This window comes from Struthio camelus, chromosome 12 (genome assembly GCF_040807025.1).
Source record: "Struthio camelus isolate bStrCam1 chromosome 12, bStrCam1.hap1, whole genome shotgun sequence".
Lineage (NCBI taxonomy): Eukaryota > Metazoa > Chordata > Aves > Struthioniformes > Struthionidae > Struthio > Struthio camelus.
The window spans coordinates 14,416,211-14,438,904 of NC_090953.1; the positions used below are offsets into that span (position 1 = coordinate 14,416,211).

Genomic DNA, 22,694 nt, shown 5'->3' on the forward strand with positions numbered 1-22,694 from the left:
AAATTTGCCGATCTAATTTTAAAATAAAATTCTCATACTCTTCTTCCTTCTTGTTAGAAAATAATAATACGTTCAGATGTGCTAAGCAAAGGATTTATGTCATTTCTGTCAGTTGCTCTTCCATTTAAATTACAAATCCCTCTTTCCTGGATATTTAGAGCCTTCAAACATAATTATAAACTTTGTTTACTTTTGTGATTTTTCTCTCCACTTACAATTCTAATCAATATGAGGCATGTGCATCTCTATCTCTGGTTATTTTTCAGCAGGTACCTTGAGCTGTAGAGGTAAAATTACAAAATTCTCTTTTCAATTGCAATGGCCCCTGATCTATTACAAAAAACAAAAGCAACTGTTCTCTTAGCAACAAGAAGCACCTGCATAAAAGATGCCACACACAGTGATCACCAGAAAACCTATTCAGATCTTTAAAAGGAGGACATCAGTAACAAAGATAGCACTCTTCACGGGTAAAATCAAGAAGTAACAAGAGGACACAGGTAATCTGTTAATTCATATTCTAGCATTTTTCTTCAAACAGTGGGACTAGGACATTACAGAAATGTTTTGATTTTGTTTTTGAGAGGGAAGGATGCTTTCTGGAGCTGCTTTGATCTGAGTTATTGTAATTAACTTCATGTAAATGATGTGTTGTCACTATCAAAATAGAGATTTTTGAGTAGAAAATCTGCAGGTCTTAAAGCAACTTCTTGGCATTAAAATAGCAAAAAGGGGGTATATATTTTTGTCAGTATTATAAGAAGTTTCTTTTTTAAAAAATGGCACAACACGCTTGCAGAATAGTCACCCTTAGAAAGTGATCACTTCATTCAACTTTTCAAACTGTTTAGATTATTTCAATAAAGACTAAAACTTTTTAGTTTTTTTCAGGGGCAAGCTCCACTAATTAAAAAGCACTGTCCAGTATTTCCATGCTCCCCAATTTCATTCCGTCTGCTCTAAGGTGGATTTTACTTCTTACAAAGATGTATGCTACAACAAAAATAGGACTCAATATATAGGATGGAATGGACATGGCCAACAGGTAACAGGTATAGCAACACAGAATTAGTCAGAAAGTGAGTGAACTTGGACAAACAACATTTCCAAGCATCAGTGTCAAAGCAGGGAGAAATCAGATAATGAGTGAGGTTAAAAAAAGGTCATTAAGTATAATAAGTCTGGAATTGATCCAGAGAATTCACTGCTTTTATCATGGCTTGATCTCTCTCAGTTGGTGTTTGCTGTGGAAAAGTGCTATCTTTCTTTAAAATACTATATCTTAGTTCCTAGTTATTTCTGATGAAGTTGTTTGAATGGGAAAGGGCTTGAGAATATTCATATACTCTTCTTTAATCTTGGTTCTCTATTTCAAAAACAGATAAAATTTCTTCTTCAGTAGTTCACATACTTTGGAAGATACTTGGCATTTATGGTCGGAAAAAAAAAAGTCAAAAAATGACAAGTCACCTTTTCTTACCCTTTTGCATCAATTAGCTATTTATGTTAGTTAAAGTATTTGCTAGCAATAAAATTACCATTGCAGAGATGTAATTATGGCAGAGAGAGCTGCCTTCTATCTGCCTAAATATAAACTAAATCACCTATGCGGTAGTGATAGCTAACTGACATTAGTAACAGATATACACACACACAGAACTTCTCATCTAGGTCTGCTTTCCAATAGTCTTAACAAGGCAACCTGATTAAAAACGGGGGTGTGGGGGGTGTGTGGGGGGTGTGTGGGGGGTGTGTGTGTGTGTGTGTGTGTGTGTGTGTGTGTGTGTGTGTGTGTGTGTGTGTGTGTGTGAGAGAGAGAGAGAGAGAGAGAGAGAGAGAGAGAGAGAGAGAGAGAGAGAGAGAGAGAGAGAGAGAGAGAGAGAGAGAGAGAGAGAGAGAGAGAGAGAGAGAGAGAGAGAGAGAGAGAGAGAGAGAGAGAGAGAGAGAGAGAGAGAGAGAGAGAGAGAGAGAGAGAGAGAGAGAGAGAGAGAGAGAGAGAGAGAGAGAGAGAGAGAGAGAGAGATTTCAGTTATCCACAACTCATTTTCTGATTAGTTTTGAGTATAACTAGAGTTTATGCTGTTCTAAAGAAACTTTTAAGCAGAGAGGCAGTAGTAAAATATAGCCATACCAATACTGCAGAAGTTTGCATATCTCCATAGCACTTTCTGATGGTGTATATGCACTGACATACTCATTCTGCCTCAGGAGATGTATGTTTCAGACAAAACCCATTTTATCATCTACTGTGGATAGTACTTTTCTTGAACATTATGCTGGTTCCTAAGCAACAATGAGACCATTTGCGAAAGGTAATAAAATTGGCAAGCTATTTTTCCAAATCATACATCAGAGTGCAATTAAAAGCTCAAAAGAGGATATGGTCCAAATTCTAATTTCAGATTATTATTCTTCTGAAAGAAAAAATCACAGTTCAAATAATTACAGACTGTTCAAAAAGCAGAAACCCTTACTGTGCAGTCACTTGGGTAAAACATAGTGTACCTCACCTCACACATCCATGTTGTTTAACTAGTCACAAGCAAATAGCATGGACACTGGCCAGAAAGACGGAGAGAGATGACTCTTGAGTTTTTAATTACACAGGGCAGGTTACCACTCCAAATCTTGCTCACCATAGGTAATCATGGTTTTTAGAATTGGCTAGTTATTTTGGATGCTCAACACATTAATGAGAAGGGATTCTTCAAGATGTGAGCATTCATTCTCTGAAGATCAGTTTAGACATCCAAAGTCATTGCCAATTTCTAGAAGAATATATTTGGACTAAGACTTTCAGAATATCAGGACTTTCAGTGGCTAGCTCCAAAGGCAACATCCAAACAAACTTGACAGTATATTATATAGCCTTTAGGCTTTATTTTGAAAGCCCACTAAGCTCCAAGTTCATTTAGTATTTTCAGCAATAACTTATCTTGGTCAGTACTTGGTGATATGCTAGCAACATCAGATCTTTAGCAGCTTTCAGAGTGGTTTTAGAGTGATTGAGAATCCTATGCTAATTGAGTGGTTGAGCCATCTTTTACAACATTACACATATTCTTAAAACTCCTTCTTAGCCTCCTAAATTTTACACTGAATTTACAACATGTGATTATTTTTTCTTCTTCTTCGGTAGTGTGGGTTTTCTAGGCAAATTAACATTCAAAAGACTTAAGCCTGAAGCTTATCAGCTGCTCACTAAACATCCTTTTGAAAAGGATTGCCATTTTCCATGCTGTTAGATCAGAGTTACATTTAGAGGTCTATGAAAAAGAACTCCTTGGAGTCTGAGGCTTAATGTGATGAAATGCAGTTATATTTTATTCTCCTTATTTATGTTAGTCTCATATTGTTCTAAATCCATAAGAAATATCACATTTAAGTCTAAGCAAATTTCAAAAGGGGATGGGCCAAGAACTAGCCTGAGTTAAAAATAGGTCTTGAGGGGAAAACTGAAGCGTCGATTGATTGCATGGGAAAAGGCTTCACTAAAAGAATCCATTAGCTTCTTTGGAAGGCCTTACAGCGCTAATGTCCAAGAAAAATCACTTAGGTAAATCATAAGGAGAAGAGCAGTCAGTAGGATACCCAATTTGACTATTATCTTGCAGAAATTACAGCTCAAAGCTCATTACACAGGAGCTCATTCAGATTGGCTCGTCCATGAAATCTAAATGCGGATGTAAGTGACTCTCTGTTTGCTACGTGACAGCTTCTGATTTAACCCAAAACATATTCCAGTAACTGATATGGAATGGCAGACACAAAGATGGTAAGTTCAGCACAATGAAGGTCACAACCATCATGTGAAGGCACAGAAAGGAGGCATAGTCTTTACTGTAGTTATCCAAACATACAGAAATATTAAAGAGTCAAATAGAACTCCTACATTCACAGAAGATATTTTAACATACTTGTTTCCCCATTAGTAGGATCAATCTGCATTAACCATTTAAGTCCCAGCCACACTCTAGCATTAGCCCCCAGTGCTCAGAAAACTAATTGATCAAACAGACTCCAAATAACAGGAATTACAAATAACAGGAACACAACCGTTTTGCAGTTAAAACAATCTCTGTGCCTTGCAAAGTACCTTACTTTGAGTAGGAGAAGTGATGAGAAAGCCAGTTTTGTGGCCGCTGAGGTAAATAAGAAAAGCCAAGTATTGTTTATAGTTGTGTATGAGCCATGGGTACCCACCGCTAACATATAACCAGCACGCAGAAGCATTTTAGAAGTGACAGTGAAGGCAGCCGATAGAACTAAAAACGTTTGGACAAATATGCTTTAGCAATGCTATTCAGCTATGAAACAAGACAACACTGCCATAAGAAGGCTCACCAAGATTAAGAAAACCACAACTCCCAATAACAGCAGAGACATCAAATGTAACGATCTTTCTTATCTGACAGTAAAGGCACCTTCTTTCAATACCACAATAGATGATGCGTTCTGCATTTTTGTCTCACTCACCACAGCAATATGCCAGGCTCCCACCTCCTCCCTTACTTGTCAAGAGCCCCTTCAAATTGTCAGGATGATCATTATTAAATTCCCACTTCCAAGCTTCTGCTGAAAGCTGTTGCCTCTTCCTTCCCTCTTCCTCTAACCTAAACAAAAGAATCAAGAGTGGCATTCAGATTAGTTTTGCAGTAAGCAAGTGCTACAGAATTACGCTACAGGACTATAATAATCATTCAACATTATTAAATTGCGAGAATAAATTTCCATGGCCATTAGATGTGATAGATCTCTATAACTGCACAAATTCTAGTCTGCTGACTAGAACTTTAGGAATCACTGAAAAAGGTCACTATAAGCAGGGTATTCTTTCCCTAATCTGCACATTCCCTAATCTGCACATTTTACCATAATTAACTTCCTTTTGTGGTGCAGACAGATTGAATGATAAGTAGGATTCAGACCTAAGAACAAGTTCTCAGACGCAAAGTAATATAAATGAGTAACTTTCAAAGGCTGCATTGCACATTCTAACTGGAAATGAAACGCTCAATATGACACAGATTCCAAGCCATTTATAATAGGACAGATGACATCTGGAGTATCTCTTAAACAAAGGAGCACTGAAGCACAGATTCCAATCAAGTGAAAAATGAATAAGAAAAGATACTGTTACTGAAGACAAAGAATATCAGAAGGAGAGTAATACAGTATCAGATAGCCAACAAATTGTGACAAAAATCTGTCAGTTACACCCCTACGCCATTTTGAGAGAATTATAGTGTTAAAAGAGACCACAGAATATCATGGAGCAATTTCTAGGTTGGCACTAAATAAACACATACTATCAGGTGGATAGAGAATAATTCTATAGCTCAGTTTACAAGGAGCGGTAAGCGCTCTCAAGTCAAAAAAAAACCTTCTAAAGCATTCTCAACTTTGAATACCACTGATTTTCAAGGGAACAAAGCAACGCTTGTCTCAAGGCTTATTTATGTGATATACGCTGTACACCTACTGATAATCATCCAGGGCAAGTTAATTAATTCTTCAAAGGAATGGAAACATGTAACAAAACGGTGCATTCTTTTTACTGGGTCTAGCAATAGGTTCCATGCAACTGCAACTAATTTTACAGTGGTTCCATACATGACTTCTTATTCAACAGCTAGGATAAGGATTGCTTATTTTGCAACAAAATCCACAATTTGAAGGCAAAATTAGAACAGTCATATAGAACTTCAGCATAAGCTCTCTTAGGGACATCTGGCAGGCAGTTAGAATCAGAGACGGTTCTCATCCTAGGAGAAGTGCTATAATGCCAATACAGCAAAATAGCTGCATGCTTAAAACTAATGAAACCAAGTATTTTATTTATCAAAAGGTATCAAAGCTTCCTCTTAGGCTATGCAAGCACTGTGATCCAACAGGAATGCAACATACACAATATATACAACATACAATTCAGGGTGGTTCACTTCAAAACAGCCTCTAACTTGGTCCTGCGGTCTCAATACCCATTAAAAGCTGGAATGCACGAGATGCAGCTTTGGAGCACATTATCTGGTTTATTTTCAACCAAAAGAACCCTGTTTGCCTGTTCTGAGATTGCTCGGTAACATGAACTGAAACATCATTAATGGGAATGATTCGGAGGTTTCCTTCCAAAGCACACTCCTGATGTAAACTGAAATAGTAACGTAGACCTACCCTGAGCCGCTGTCTTCCTGGACTAGTTCACGTTGAGGCAGCATCCACAGAATAAATACAACAAAACCACTCCTTATATAGTTATTAGCATTCTAATTGTGAAATGCACAACAAAAGCAATGTATATACTTACCTTTGGAAGGCTGAGCCTCTGCAGTCTGCATGATGACTTCGATCTCCATTGAATGAAAAGAGGCAATATCTATTCTAACCTCTAGAAAAAGACATGAAGGGCTACCACAGTTTAGCTAGAAAAATAAAAACTTACCGAAATTACATAAGCCAATAGAGGTTCGTTTGTGTGTAATAAGTCTATTAAAAGCACTAATTTTATTTTCCCAAACTGTTTAGCTAAGTCTAAGTCATCTCCTTCAGATGCTAATAATACACAAGTTCATTTGTAACTGAGATTCAGCCTCACATGCTACTAATAGAGGGCACTAACATTTAGGGATTTATAATGAGAAGCAGATTTTTTTCCCTAGGTCCCTGCTGACAGGTGGAACAGGTGAGGAAAGAATTACAACAGTCAGGAATGGCTCTTCAAGAGTTTTCATGTGGTCTTATGAGCTCCTTCTAAGAATACTCAGAAATTTTCAGCTCTGGTTCTATAACATGATACACTCTCTTGCTATTTTATTAACATAAACATTAGATACAAAGCTATAGGTGAAAGGACAGGGATTAATACAATTGTTAGTTAGATATATTGACAATAGTTTACTGTGGATGTTATCATCATTCACCATAACACCGCCTTTTGCAAGGAAGTATTTAAAACAATTTTCTCACAGTACCTTACACTCAAATCTTAAAGCTCAAAAAAACCCCACATTGCCCTCTGCTGACAGATGTTTTCCCAGCTGCTGAAAGTTACCACTATCCATGGCCAGAAGGACAGTGCATATCCATCTACTTCATGTCACAAAACCACTTCCTTATGATAGATGTCTTTCCTTTCCCTATTTGATTTTAAAAGTTTGTTTCCCTCCACCCGCCACACAACTAAGTGTTGATCAGAACCAACAAATCTCTCTGATTAGACATATGCCTCAAACTGCTGCAAGGAAGGCAAAAACTACCTATACAAGATTTTAAAACAAAATGAGCAGGAATAGTCAAAGCTTCTTCCTTGCTAAATTGATACTCTGGCTTTGTTTCATTTCTAAACATCTTCAATCTATTCAGAGACTAGTCACTGTCAAAATTTACTTGGCTGATTTTCTATTAAGAGCAATTTACCTCAAGGAAAATTCCTAACATAATACAATGAGTACAAGCAATTATACAGGAAGAGTAGTTCAGCTGAAATATTTTTAAAGTGAACTTTTTTCCTGGCCGAGCTGCCTTTTTCAGTAAACGAATATTAGAAATGCAAAACCTGGAAGTCTGCTTGCATCATAATCACTGAAACAGGACAAAGAACCTACCAACATAAGAAATGACAATTGTCTGTTTTAAGAGTTTGATGGACCACTTTTACTAAAAAATAAGTCAGTTTCAGATCAGTTTAAGAGTATTAAAAAGGATGCAAATTTAACACAGTACCTTTAAAAGCCTTCATCCACATGACAGCCAAATCCAGGATATAAAAATTATAAGCTGATGTAACTGACTGGATACCATATTATACTAAAAAAATCAGATTTTTTTCTTTTATGAATATATCATAAAATTATGAACTTAGGCACAATCTAGAACACCAAACCCAATGCACTGCAATCTGTATATTCTGAAAAGATTAAAATCTGCTTCCATTTCTCTGTCAAATCATAGAGCTTCCACACAAAGGAAAACTTTAAGCTGTGAATACCTAAGAACAGAGCAAGATCAAACCCCAGGACATATTTCTGGAAAATAAAAGAGGAAGACTCATGCTTGCAAAGCATCCTGTGCAAGCAAATCAGCACCTTGAAACCTTGCAGGGCTTAACCCACAGATTTAATATTCACAGATAGACATTTGTATGTATAGGCCTGTTTATTTTATACCACACAGAGGCATAAACTCCCATATAGAACCTGTAGGTTCTGTCAGACTGAGACACCAGAATCTCTTGGAGAGGAAAAAAAAACAAAACACCACTAACAGAGAGCCTAAGTGTGGCAAAGGTGACAACGGACTACATAGATTAAGTTTATCCAGATCCAGAGAGAAAGAGCAATACAAAAGTGAAAATGCATGGCCTAAACAGTTATTTCCTCTATGATACTATAAACTCAAAGTGAGAGAAAGGGATTGAAACTAAGGCAACTATTTACATATACAGACAGGCACACTTTTGTTATGGTAATCAATGGTAATCAGGGTAATTTAAAGCTAGCATTTTTACTTGAAATATTACCATTAGTGTGCAGCACTGCATTAGTTTCACTAGCAAATAACATTACATGTTAAAAAAAAAACCCTTGTGACTGCAAAACCAACCTTAAGAATATGCAAGACAGTACAACAGCTGAGCATGTACAATGTACAAGATAGGAGATTACCCACGTACGTAACACAAGATGTCCGCTGCTAGCTATTGGAATATGTGTATTTCTAAAGAGTCACCTGACATATTGTGTCATGGTCATTTTGGATCAGAAAAATACCAGAAGCGTTTCCTAGTAATGATCCAAGAAACCAGAGCAATACTTGTACCTGAAAGGTTTGGAACCACTACTTGATCTCTTTCCCAGGTTTTGTCTGTGCTCTATACATTTTGTACTTAGACTGTAAACACCAATTGTCTTACCATCTAGAAAGCATATATCATATTCTTGGCATTAGTAAAATACTAGTATTAACAGTTACTACAAAGTAAAGTGTACATTCTTCTGCAATGTGAGACCAAAGCACAAGGTAAATGAGAAAGCGCTTGGTGAGAGTAGGCTGCAAGCAAAAGCTTCATATTGAGTAAACTACATCCTTCAACCTGGAGATATTACCATAGAAAGAAACAGAGCAAATCTATTCCTAACTATTGTCAGATCAGAACTAAGAAGGTGTTTATTTATTAAGAAGGTGTATATTTATTACTGTGCAGATACAAGCAACAAGTCACATTTTCTCATTCACATAGTATCTTCCTTCTCGGGTACAATCACTTCTCGTATTTTATGACTTAAATTCAAAAACATGCAAAATAACTTTGAAAGAATCCTTCTGCTCCCCTATACGTAACAGACCCGTCCATTGGTTTGGTTTTCCTTTCCTCTGCCAAGTACTGGATGCTGCCTGAAGGAAAATATGGCACCAGGCAACTCATGACCCCATTTATTACAACACACTTTGTATTTTTCCAAATATTTAGCAGATGAACCATAAATAAATGCAACACATTACGCTACCCTCAAAGGCTGATTATGAAAAAACAAAGCCAAACAAAACAAAAACTACACTGCTTCAGCCAACAGCCTGAGGTACAGTGTATCGCTTTCCTGAAAAACACAATGCAGTTATTCTGGAAATCCAAAGATTTTAACAAATACTACAGGCATACAGGAAGGAAAAAGGGTAAGTAACAGATAAAAGCTTGCAGGTGAACTCACTCAATGCTTCCCCACATGCTGAAAGTTTAATTTCTTGTGTTTTGGTTAGAGATTTACAAGGAGTAAACCTCAATATTGGCCAGCCAAGGCAGTATCACAGATAAAGGTCTATCAGCCAAAGTATCCAAAACTAAGCTTCAATACCAAGGTCAGGAAAGCTTTGTTATTTCCAAGCAAAAAGAGCGTCTGCTGCATGTCTGTTTTGACTTGAGATGTAGCTTGTCCTGGCAAACAGTCCAGTCTCATTATAAAATAAAGCTACAACAAGAGCTAATTTGCTCATTTACAGGACCTGCAAAGGGAGCGTGAGGTACCAACTGAAGTTGAACATATCTTTGAGCTTGGAAAACTCAGTCTCTTTCCACCTTTTTCTCTATAACGCAAAGCAGAATCCCTTGGAAAAGATGGTACTGGAAACTCTGAATCCAATGCACTACATCATCAGCCTGGTACCAGATGTGATGCCAGTGGCCACAGTGCCCATACTCCTTCTCATGTGCTTTCTATTTCTAATATGGAATCATGAAGAAACATCATCAATACCAGGTAAACCAACTTTAGCTATGTACCCCCCAAAAGCTGTCAAAGCATTTCTCTTTTTTCTCAAATTTAAGCAAGAAGGGAATGCTGAATAATAATTGCATGTCAAGGAAATTTAGTAAGTCAGTTTAAATAATGCAGCTTTTTAAAAAATAACTGGTAAAAGAAAAAACTAATAGGCTCTATTTGAACTCAGACCTTCCATAATAAGTTAGCTTGGCTACATATAAATCTGACATTTATTTTTTTGCCTTACCACATATACGTTAGAAAAATATGATACCATTCTAACCAAGTCTAGATGTTCATATTTTCATATGCATTTTTTACTTCTACTTGTTATATGTTGTAAGTTTAAATATTTCCAAATTGTCTTTACTAACAACAAACAGTATTAGCTGGGAAATTGTTTCAATTTTATTAGGTTATCAATTTTTCTCCCTGTGTTTGGTACTGAGGATGCTCCATAACAGGACAACATCAAGTGGTTTCCCATTCAGAGGGTCCTTGCTGTAAGGTTTTTGGGGGCCTTATGGTAAGCATAACAGATTCAACCTATTCTCCAACAAGTGCAGTGCAACATCCACTGCATAAATTAGAACAGTGTGCACATCTTCTGACGGTGTAAATCAGGGATAATTCTAGTCAGTAATTTTAAGAAATGTAGCGGCACCTGAACAAAATTAATGTGAGAGGAGATCATTTCCAAGTATCCTTCAATATGCTATAATTCTTGTAAAGTTAGAGAAAAAGAAAATGCATTCACAGAGTTGTGCGTTCTGTCTGTTGATAGGATTGACAAGAGAGGAATAAATTAATTTGCCTTAAATCTACAGGTATTTAAACACGCCTGAGTTCTTCTGATTCTTATTAGTAAAGGCTGAAGTCTTAAGCAGCTTGTAAATCTTTTAAACAATATAAAATGCAGAAGTTTTGTAGTTACTTAATTTGTTTTGTCTATGGAGTTAGATGTATGTTTTACAGACATTATAAGGGGCAAACTGAGCTTTCAGTGAAGAAGGAAAGCCTCCTTTTAAAAATAATTTGATGACTATGCCAATTATCTCCTGCCCTATCCACTTTCTTTTTTCAGTTCTAAGAGGGAAATTTGATACTCAGACATAGGAGGAGTTGAGCGCTTTGCTGACTAAATGCATTTTTCTCCATTCTTAGCTCCTACTTCAGCATGCTGTTTTCATAAGTTCACAGGATTAAAATGCGATTTCCTTTAAAATTCTATTTTTTCACTCTGCCATTAATTAAATTAAATTAAATGTAATTAAATTACAACAAAAGGATGTTGACTTTTGTAGATGTTACTATGGCACTCAAACACTAATTCAGCCAAGATTACTCAAAGGATTTTTTGAAGTCACAAATGAATAAACTATATCCATTTTTTTCTAGATCATTTCTTCTTTCTGATATCTAGCCATTATCCCTTCAAAAGCAAGCAATCTGAAAGCAGCAATTTGAGTTTGCACAAAGAAACATTGAACATAGTGTGTGGCAGGCACATTGAATATACTGTAGGCTTCCATGGATATTAAATGAGGTTTTGATAACAAAGGTGCAAATTTTTCCAAGACAGAACTTCAGAAGGCAATGCTATGTAAAGTGTCCAATGCAGGCCTTGACTGTAATGTAAAAAAGGTCCTTTGAAAAGGGTGATGTTCAGGATCATATTCTTGTCACTGAGCATTGCTAAGATCATACTTTTCTTATCCTTTTTCTTAGGGCCTGGATACTGTATGGGAATTGGTCCCCTCATTTCACATGGCAGATTTCTCTGGATGGGAGTAGGTAATGCCTGCAACTACTACAATAAGACATATGGAGAATTTGTGAGAGTTTGGATCAGCGGTGAAGAAACGTTTATAATTAGCAAGTAAATATTCATCTCCTTAATAATATGAAGAGCTTTTTCGTATTTTTACAACCTTTTTGCTATATTTTCTGAAATAGAATTAATATTATTTTCAAAAATCATCTTAACATAAACCTTTTACTTTCTGCTATTCACAGATCTTTTTCTAATCTTTTAGTTTTTTAAAGACTTTACCTTTGAAGTCTATGTGGATTCTCTCGTTTCATTAGTGGAATGGAAGATCAAGCGTTATAGCGCCAATCCTAAAAAAATGTTTAATGTCTCTTTCACTGTTCTGTGTAATATTGGGATTATACACCGTAGAGGAACCTAGACTAATTGACTGCAATGCAGAATTAAGCCAGTCTTTAGTTTCCTTTGTTCTTATTTAGGTTCTCCTTAAAATAAGAGTAATACCTGATGATAATGGCTGCAGTTCAGCAAGGTAATTAAGCAAATGCAGTATTACAGGATTGTGAATAATTCCACTGCAATTAATGGGGCTAATTGCAGACTTTGATTATAAACAGTTTTAAACATAATGCTAAACTGCAGTCTATCGCTTTATTATCTCCAGTGGAAGTTTTCTTTCTTTTCGCATTGATCTTCTGGATGCTCATGAATCATGCCATGAACAAAAAAAGTAACAAAATGTTTTCCATGCATAATGGAAAGAATCACAATCTTTTTATTAGCATACCAATCCATATTCAGCTCTCTCATTACTAAAAGCTTATGAAAGATAATACAGCATGGAAGTGTCTATCACAGGATTTGCCATGTAGATTTGGGCAAGTCAGCTTCATCTGTTTTTACCTCTGTAAAAGGAGGCAATCATGACAGGAAAACTATTTACTTTCCTACCCTACACAGGTTTTATAAAGATTAATTATTTAATGTCCGTACAATGTTTTGATCATATAAATGTTATAACAATATAACATATATCATTGATCATGTAAGCTGTTATAACTCTTACACTTTCTGTATTACCTGACTAGCAACTCATCAGAAATGCTAGTAAAAAATAATGCCATAGATGCCTCGGACTTTATGGTCAATATATCACTTTTCTTTACACATTTTTGCTTAAAAACGTTGACAGCACATGGAGAACTAGTATTTAACATTTTTGACATTTAACATTTTTAAGAATAACATAGAATCAAGTTTCCAGAGTGGTCTATAAATTCATTGCAAAATTAAACACAGCCTGACTTCAGTAAAGGTATACTGTTTCTACTGGTATCATCTGAATTTTTAGCATCAGTTGTACTTACATTGAGGTATAATGCATACAGATAAGGATTTGCAGTTTTTGTCACACACAGTCTTTTGGAGGATGTCACTGAAAATTTTTGTAAGGAATACACACTTATATAAGGTCATATCTCAAAATCATTCCTTAATACTTTACAATATATCTCCCCTGTAGAAATGTAGAATGGAAGGAAGTAAAACAAGCCTCCCCCACCTTTCCATTCTTGGGATGGCTATCATAATTCAAGGCCCTGTTTTCATGTTCATGAAATGTTTCATGAGATTATGTTCTTTGATGTCCAAAAGCCTGTAAGAAAATTAGAATAGAAAGCAAACGTGGGGAAGTATAGTAAAAAGAGAATACACTCAGCAGCTTGGAAGGGTGGAGCTGCAGGCACACTCCTCTCTGTTTCTACTCGAATCCTTACTTTCTGTTGATTCATTTGTATTGTTTAGCATATCGGCGTTAACTGATCTCTGCTCATGCAAAACTACAGTGAAAACCTGGCACTGCTGAAGTCAATAGCAAAATTCCTGCTGACATTGCCTAGCTAAAGAATAAGTTAACCTTGTGTAAGAAATCTGGGATTTCATTCATGGAGTACATCACATGGTATAGAAAGTGGCTTACTGTATAATTTTAATCTAGGCTTACACAATTTTACTTCTGTTTGTTAGCTTTGATTTGATCATGTTGTTATCAGACCAGCATTTCTAAGATGCTAGCTCCCTCTAAAGGAAATTATATTTTAAAGCAATAATGCTGGTCACAAGCAGTAATATTTAAATAAACTTTGTCAACCGAAAAAAAGGTACATATCCTGAATTTCCCTACATTTCTATTTAGGAATATTTATTCCACATGTTTGGTATTACAAAGTTTCTTTTTCAATTCAGTATTTGTATGTATGAATAATGCTAATATTATGATGCTGCATAATAAATAATTTTGAATCATCAAAGAACAACTCTGAAGCCTGTATAACACACATACTTGAGAACATCAAGATGAACAGAATTTGTCTGTGCTCCTTTAAGACATTCGAATGAAAATTAGGAAGCACATTCCCTAAAACCTGCCCAGTCACTGCCTACAAGCATGAAAAATATTTTTTCTGGTCTAAGGAAGTTAAAGATGTCATATTTTTGGACAAGTTACTTGCAGCTAATTTCTATGTATGGATAGGTATATGTATGGATATACCCTTCCTCCTAAAATGTTTGCCAAGGATAAGGGAAATTGGTAGTATGCAATGTTTAGCATTTCTGGAAATGGAAGCAATCAATTGGGAAATCAAGGAAATCAACTGCAATGTTAGCATAAGAGGATTAGAAACCTATATGAATGTTAAACACATTGTCTTCAGTTACACTGCCTTACCCTTTACATGATACATACATCAGGCCTCATGTTTCAGTTCATAATACAATCTGTAACTTTCCATGGTAGTGGTTTTCAACCTGTGTTCTGAGCACCTGAGGTCTGAGGAGTATTTCTCTAGTGTTTTTAAAAAGCACACCAACTGTCAGTAGATTTGAATTCCATATGTTTGCCAGAAATTTTTAAGGAATCATAAATCAAATATCAAAAAAAAAAACCTAATAGCACTGACCACAGGTTAGAAAAAAATTCCACTGTACAGTAATCATATATAAATATTATTAAAATGTTTTACCTCATCCTCTGAAATATCTGACATCGGCCTTTTCCTTACAGTATATCTCATGTTTCTCTGAGTGTCTATGTATATACACTGTTGAGATTAAAATCTTATAGTAGCCATTTGCATTTTCATTAAAAAAACGGGAACAGGTTCGAACCCTCACGGAATACATTATTGCTCTACTATAAATTCTGAAATCATTTTATTGTCAAGTTTTTTAACCATGTAGAAGGAACAACATTGAACGTCAAGTGTCGTACCGCCTGCTAAACCGAGACTACTGTCTCAAAAGAGCAGGTCAGCACTTCAGAGCAAGTACAGCATGTCCAAATAAAAATTCCATATATATTAATGAAACAACCTTTTATTTTATTTTATTTTATTTTTATATCCCTTTTCTTTTCCAGATCCTCAAGCGTGTTCCACGTAATGAAACACTGGCACTATGTTTCTCGATTTGGGAGTAAGCTTGGACTACAATGCATTGGCATGTATGAAAATGGGATAATATTTAATAACAATCCAGCACACTGGAAAGAAATTCGGCCCTATTTCACCAAAGGTAAATCAGTGTCCATTAACATACTGCATCACTTTAGCACACTACTTGTAGTCTACTACAAGTCTACTTTTTTGGAAACGCTGTTTGTTATTTTCATAATCAAATTATAGAAAGAGGTTCGCTCTTTACACATCCCACAAGTATTTTATTGCACGTGCTCTTTCACACTCATCCTGCCTGGTATGTTATTTGAAACGGTCTTGAAATAGTTTTGCAGATTCTTAATCCCTTCTGATAAAAACAAAATTAAATGATGTCCACAAGCCAGTTTTAAATGTTTTTACATTTAAAGTCAAGCGTTCGTATTAGCTCAACAGACATATATAAGTCTCTTTGACACTTCCCATCCCAGGTTCAAATGAGTTAAAAGAATTTTCTCTCTTGCGCTAATTGAAAAAAATGTGCTTACCGTTTCAAAATAAGTTTAAATGATCTGCACAGCAGCACTATTTATTAATCCACTTAATATACTACGAATCAACATAGTAACAGGCCTAAATAAGAAATAAAAAGATTTATCTAATATAACCAGTTTGAACTCAAATAGGAAACTACATAACAATCCTACAACCTGCAGTGTTACTATTTTAATCTGCAATTTCTGGACTCACCCTGTTTCCACAAACTGGAAGTTTTCACAGTGTTTGCAGATCATTAGAATTAGCTACTTCCAATGATGTAACTTTTTTCCTTAAAAAAAAAAAAAAATCACACTTCATTGCTTTGTTTTTCTGTAAACTTCACAGTTCAGGAAAGATTTTCACCAGCTGAGACTGCAATAGCTTGTGATAGCAATTCTAGAAACTGCATAAGGAAAGTAAAATGGCATAAGATCTTAAAGAAAGTAATAATCTGTTGTTTCAAGTTTTCTGTATTATTTTGTTGGTGTCTGGGCTTCTGTCTGACACTTAGGCATTTCCTACTTGATTTTGCTTTTGAAAAATATCAGCAATTTTGTGCTGGTTGAAGATGGCAGGAAAAAAAATTGTTTTTCTACCCATTCCTAGAACAATCTGTTCTCTTGTATTTACAACATCGATCACCTCTTCTCAGTTACAAGCACACAACACTTTTCTCCATATATTTGATAAATAACATATATGAGGCAACTACAGCAATTCTTGTATGGAGGAGTAATTTAAATAGAGTATTTAGGCCAAGACTTTGAAAATCACTCAAAAAAATATCTAAACCTCTTCCAGCCGGAAATTCCTAAAACTTAATAGAACCATCATGACATTATCTCTACTGTCCATAGGTGGCCACATTTGGCCAAAGCACAGCATACTGACAGATCAGGCTTCACTGTGTCCACAGAGGCACTTGAGGTTCCAAGTAGCTTACTGCAGAGCTGCCATGCTGTTTAAGGACACCGAAAAGTTATATTCTCCAAAACTCCAGTGGTCCTCCCAGTGAATCCCCAGCCTAACTTCCCTGCTCAGTGTCACTGCAAGTAAATGAGACCAGATGTCCACTACATCTGTACAGCAGATAGGGGTATGTTGGCTGCCCTTAGGTAGCACAAATGACATATCTTTCTCTAACATAGTGTGAGCCTTGCAAAAAAAAGCGTGTCTGAGACACAAACCGGCTAGACGCAAACAAAATTTTGCCTTTGAGTTCCTTGCCATTTTAATTCAAAATGTTTACATTTTTCTTCCAAAGGATGTTAAATTAGTAAGTTTCAGAATAGTGATATTCCAGTCACTTAGATTATAATGCTTTACATTTTATTGGCAACTTTATTGTCAATAGACAAGCTATTAAAAAGGTATGAAAATCCATCAGTCTTTTGACCATTTTGCATATGTATTTCAGCGCTATCTGGTCCTGGTCTTGTGCGTATGATAGCAATTTGTGTTGAATCGACAACTGATCACCTGGACAAGCTGGAAGAAGTGACCACTGAAATGGGAAACATCAATGTGTTGAATCTTATGAGACGGATCATGCTTGACACATCTAACAAGCTCTTTCTAGGGATTCCTTTGGATGGTACTGGCAGCTTTATTCTTATACCTTATTGTGGATCTAAAGTGCATATCCAAGGAAAACTTCTCATAGACATCACTCCAAAATTTTGTTTCAGAAAACAGAGCATGAGCAGGCTCTTAGATTATCGAATTATTAACTGAAATTGATTTAATGATGGGTGATTCTAGTCATGAAAGAATTTTATGTTATCAAAAATATGTATTCAGTTTGTCATACTCATCTTAAGTAAACAGTAGCATCTACAGAGATTTGTACGCACTGGGTGAGTACAATCTCAGCATTATATGCATGTAAGAATCAGAAATCTTTCCACCTAGCTAAATAGCTGCCTTGGAAAGTTCACCTTACTATTTCTCAACCTTCTATTCTTTCTTCACTCTTGAAAACATTTGATAAAAATAATCTTATCATGATGTGTAGATTATCCCATTTCAAGATACTGTAATAGAATTCTACTTCTGCACTCCCACAGGAGAGGACTTGGCTCTGGTTGCCACACCACTGGCTCCTTTTAGCTGCCTAACGTGAGTTTTTACATGTTAGGCAACTGTACCTTTTCTGCAGTGTGTTACAATTGTTTCCTATATGTGGTATATACCACATATTAAAACAAAACTTTTATCGAATTCTCATGAACCTAGTGGAAGCAGGAGCAGAGACTCGTTAATTTTTCTGAAGCGTTTGTTTTATTTAGCTATTAAAGTTTACATTTTGTAATGCTGTTTGTTAACTTCTATTTTCAGAAAGTGCCATCGTGCTTAAGATTCAGAACTACTTTGATGCGTGGCAAGCACTTTTATTAAAGCCTGATATCTTTTTTAAGATTTCTTGGCTGTGTAAGAAACATGAAGAGGCTGTGTGAGTACCACCAGTTTTATAGATCGTTTGAGTAAGATTCATTCTTTCTAGGAAAATCTTCCTTAATATTTTGCTCTACTTCTTTAGAAAATAAATTGGGAAACTTGCAAAGGTGCCTGGCTAAAGTCCACTTTATCTGCAGACCCAAGACAGCAACAGAACAAGATTTGCTACTGGTGCTACAAGTGGCTGTCCTGAGGGGATCGTTTAAAGCCTTTGTCTATTCAGCTCTAATTTACTCACCAAAATATTAGTTAATGCCAGTTCAAGTACGAAATTAAATTGAAATAACTGGTTCAATTCAAACAGGCAAGGAAAAGTCACCTTATGGGGCAAAATTACGTTTGCTACCTAGTCAAGGAGAGTCAGATGTATCATTTTCTCTACATTTTTCTAACAGTTATCCTTCACATTCTCTAGGTACATTTTATTCACTAAGTGTTAATAAAACACAGTATAAAATAAAACCATTAGTAACTCTTTTAAAAACCTCCAGTCATTAATAGGATGTGTAGACGTTTTTCATCCCTTTCAACCTCTCCCATATTAAAAAAGAATAAGATTTCAGTCAAAACTAATAAATAATCAATTTGTAACAAATAAAGGAAAATACAGCTTTCCTCAGTATGAAGTCAGTTTGTGAAATTCCTTGTGAAATATTTTTTTCAAAGCTAACATAAGTCTTAGTTTTTTACTACTAGGGTATTTGTACTGTTCTATTTATTCTTTGCTGGAGTATCTGCAATTATACATCCTACAATTATGTTATTTTTTTGTAACGCAGCAATTCAATGCTCTTTTGACTTCACTACAAGAGCAGCAATCACTTTTTTTGAATTACAGAGGCAATCTGCCTTGTTTTACTGCTTTTGTAGAGAGCCATATAACCATTCTCAGAATATTGTTTCTTCCATTCCTAGATGTTTTTATTGGTATAATCTCTAAGTTTCTGATCATATCCTACCATATACTAAAAGTCTGCAGATATTTACCGATATGGATTTTATCTAATTTCAGCAAGGATTTGAAAGGCGCAATGGAAATCTTAATAGAACAGAAACGACAAAAGCTCTCCACTATTGAAAAGTTAGATGATCACATGGACTTTGCATCCCAGCTGATTTTTGCACAGGTATTGGCAATGTACTCAAAATACTGATCATTTTCATCTTTCTAACATTCACCTGTCACTAACAATACAGGATTTGCAGCTCAAGTCAGCGCGTCTATCTGCAAGTCATGTAATCTTAAAGAGATACAAATTACTTAGTCCTGGGGAAACCCTAAGAGTGATTCAAACAGTGAACAGTTGCATCTTCAGGAATAAGTGCTTGTCTGTTTTGTTTGTTTGTTTGTTTCAAATGGCTTAAACAATATTTAGGGAATCTGTCTGCAAATGTCCTCCAGTCTCTCCCTAACCCCTGTATTTTATCTCGGTATATCACCTTTTGTCCACAAAGGCACCAAATTATATGTAAACTCTAACTCTGCGTAATCCCTGACAGCTCAAAAACTTTGTGAGGAAAGGCAACAAATCAATAAAGATCTGAGCTAAGAATAAGTCTTTGCTTTTCCCTAAGACCATATACACCCAAAGCATGAGTTTCCAGTTTTTTATCTGAAAGACAACATGTAAGTGCTATTTAGCATATAGGATCGAAGGGCAGGATTTCTACTTTTATTTCAGGCATATATTCTAGATCCTTCTCTTCCTACTGCTATAAGACTTTTTGTCATCAGAAGTCAGTAATCAATTTTAATTTTTCAGAACCGAGGAGATCTGACTGCCGAGAATGTGAACCAGTGTGTGCTGGAGATGATGATTGCTGCTCCTGACACTCTATCTGTGACACTTTTCTTTATGCTAATACTGATTGCAGAGCATCCCACAGTGGAAGAGGAGATGATAAGAGAAATTGAAACTGTTATGGGTAAGCAGATGCTGCAAAGTCTGTGATACTGGAATACAGTTTTGCTTCAGCAGTGATCTGATTTCCATTATCCAAGGCTGAAAATTCTAAGATTTTCTTCTAACACAATTATTTACTGCAAAGTATACTAACTACCATTATATGTAGAAGACATTTTATTCAAGAGTAAATGAAAGAAGATGAACTATTTTTAAGATAATTTCATATAGGAATCAACAGAATTGACAATCTGTTAGAAAGATTGTGCTAAATTCACCCCTCAGGAACAGCAGTGCAAATCAGTAGTCACCTCATAAGTTTCAGTGAAATTATTCTCAATTTACCTTGCAGCAGCAAAAGGAAAAACTCATTTCAGATACTTCTAATCATCAATATTTCCCTATGTATATATAGAACATGTTCAATTAAGTTTCACTATGACTGCAGAATAGAAAGATTAAGCAAAATTAAAATTGTCATATCATATTCTACTCTCATCCCATTTTAATCTCAAACTGGTCCTCTTTAAGCGCTAATAACCAGCCTTTCAAAATACAGTCAAAATATTCCAAACTTCTCTTCTTACCTGTGGTTAGACAGACTCTGAAAAGCGCGTAACAAATCATTTGCCCTTTTGCTAAGGTACTTTAACTTTTAATTACAATCAAAGAGCTGCATTCATTTTGAAAATATTTTCAACGCTATCCTAAAACTTTAGTAAATTTTTTTGTCATCATTCTCCCTCTTGAGCTAGGAAACAGTATTTCTTTCTGTCTTGTAGAAGGCTGTTTTTCTCACTGGCCTGAAACCATATAACCTTGAATTTAGCAAACTGAAGTATGGTATTAGCTTGCTGACGCTAACAAAAACGTTAAATCCTGTAAGCCACAAGAGCAGCAAGAAGCTGCACTAATCTATAGCTGAAATAGTTCTTTTCACAACTGTGCTTGACTTTGTAAAACCACTCAGATGCAACACAATTCCAAAAGTCAGACTCAGACCCACCACTATAAAATGCCTCAGGCAAAATCTGTCTGTGCCAGAGTATTTCAAAGTTTGCTAAAATAAACTGCCTCTTACAATTTCTTACACATCAGTATTTTCTTCAGGAAGCAAGGATTCTTTCTTTTAAAGATAGCACTAACTTAATCAGTTACAAGTCTCTGACATAGTTAACTTCATAGAGTAACATCTAGCCTTTGCTGCACTGTTGCTTCGGTGCGAAAAGGTCTCTGATTTTATAAACATTCTCGTCTGAGAGAGCCTACAATGAACACCAGACTACATTAAGTCTTTTTTTAAAAAAAAAGAAATACTTCTGAGTAACTGACCAAAAAGCAAGAACTACAAATTATTTTTTCTACAGTTCAGATTTCAAATCATTCCAGAAACTGCCAAGACATCAATAAATTCTATCACTTTTTTTACATTTCAAAACTATTACTTTACATTTCAGTGGAAAAGTAAGAAAGTAACGGAAAAAGTACTAAGACGGCACTAATTCAACAGCTCCCTAAAATATAATATAAGAGATTTGCAGTTTCCTGAACTTAAAGGAATAGAGGGTGGTGAAGAATGGTAATTCCATTTGTGAAGAACCCTCTAGAGATTTCAAAATTTTCCTTTTGGGAATCAAAATCTCTGGAAATATAATGTAGTACCTCTAGAAATGCAGAGCTGGACAAGGAAGGCATTCAGGAATTTTCTGAAGAAAATTTAGCTGGTAGGCAGGTTTTTTGGGTTTTTTTTTTGCAGGCATCAGTAGAAAAGAGTCTAAAAGTTTCTGGAAGGACTATAGATATTACAGGGAGACAAGCTATATGGAAGCAAAACAGATCAATGATCTGCACTAAGAGTAGGTTTGATTTTATTTGATCAAAGAGCAGGGAAATGCTGTTTCCATTTCCACTGAGAACAATAAATAACATTTTATTGTCATAGGAGCTGACTACTTTCTTATTCACTTTCGCTATTTCTTTCTGGCAGCCTTGAAATGAGAAGGCAGTAGAACATAGTTGTCTTTGCTTCAGCAAATGACCAACTCGGGTAGGAAAGGTAACTTTTTACCTCAGAAACCTACCACTGCAGTGGTCAATCTGCAGCTCTTGAGCTGCGTGTAGCGTGTAACTAGGTGAGGTGACACACTAGCAGTATGCCACATTGCTGGTAGGCTGAACTGGCGCTGCTGCTGAAGGAGTCGAGCCAAGAGAAAGTTACTCAAGCTAACTGAAATTGCCAGATCACACTAGGACCTAGCTATACAGCCAGGAAAGCCCAGTCATACAGTGAAAACGTAAGTTCCCTACAAAGTCATTTTCTCCCACTTGTAAA

General features: G+C 35.8%; 1 protein-coding gene across 1 annotated transcript in view; it reads left to right on the forward strand.

Annotated features, from left to right (window-relative positions):
- The first annotated feature begins 415 nt into the window (after positions 1-415).
- Positions 416-22,694, forward strand: part of CYP19A1 (cytochrome P450 family 19 subfamily A member 1) — a 29,752-nt gene continuing 7,473 nt past the window's right edge. The window contains 8 exon segments of the mRNA XM_009681371.2: positions 416-500; positions 10,097-10,253; positions 11,985-12,135; positions 15,446-15,600; positions 17,419-17,595; positions 18,339-18,453; positions 19,471-19,585; positions 20,222-20,384. Of these exon segments, the coding sequence (XP_009679666.2) occupies positions 10,112-10,253; positions 11,985-12,135; positions 15,446-15,600; positions 17,419-17,595; positions 18,339-18,453; positions 19,471-19,585; positions 20,222-20,384 (1,018 nt within the window). The 5' untranslated portion in view covers positions 416-500; positions 10,097-10,111.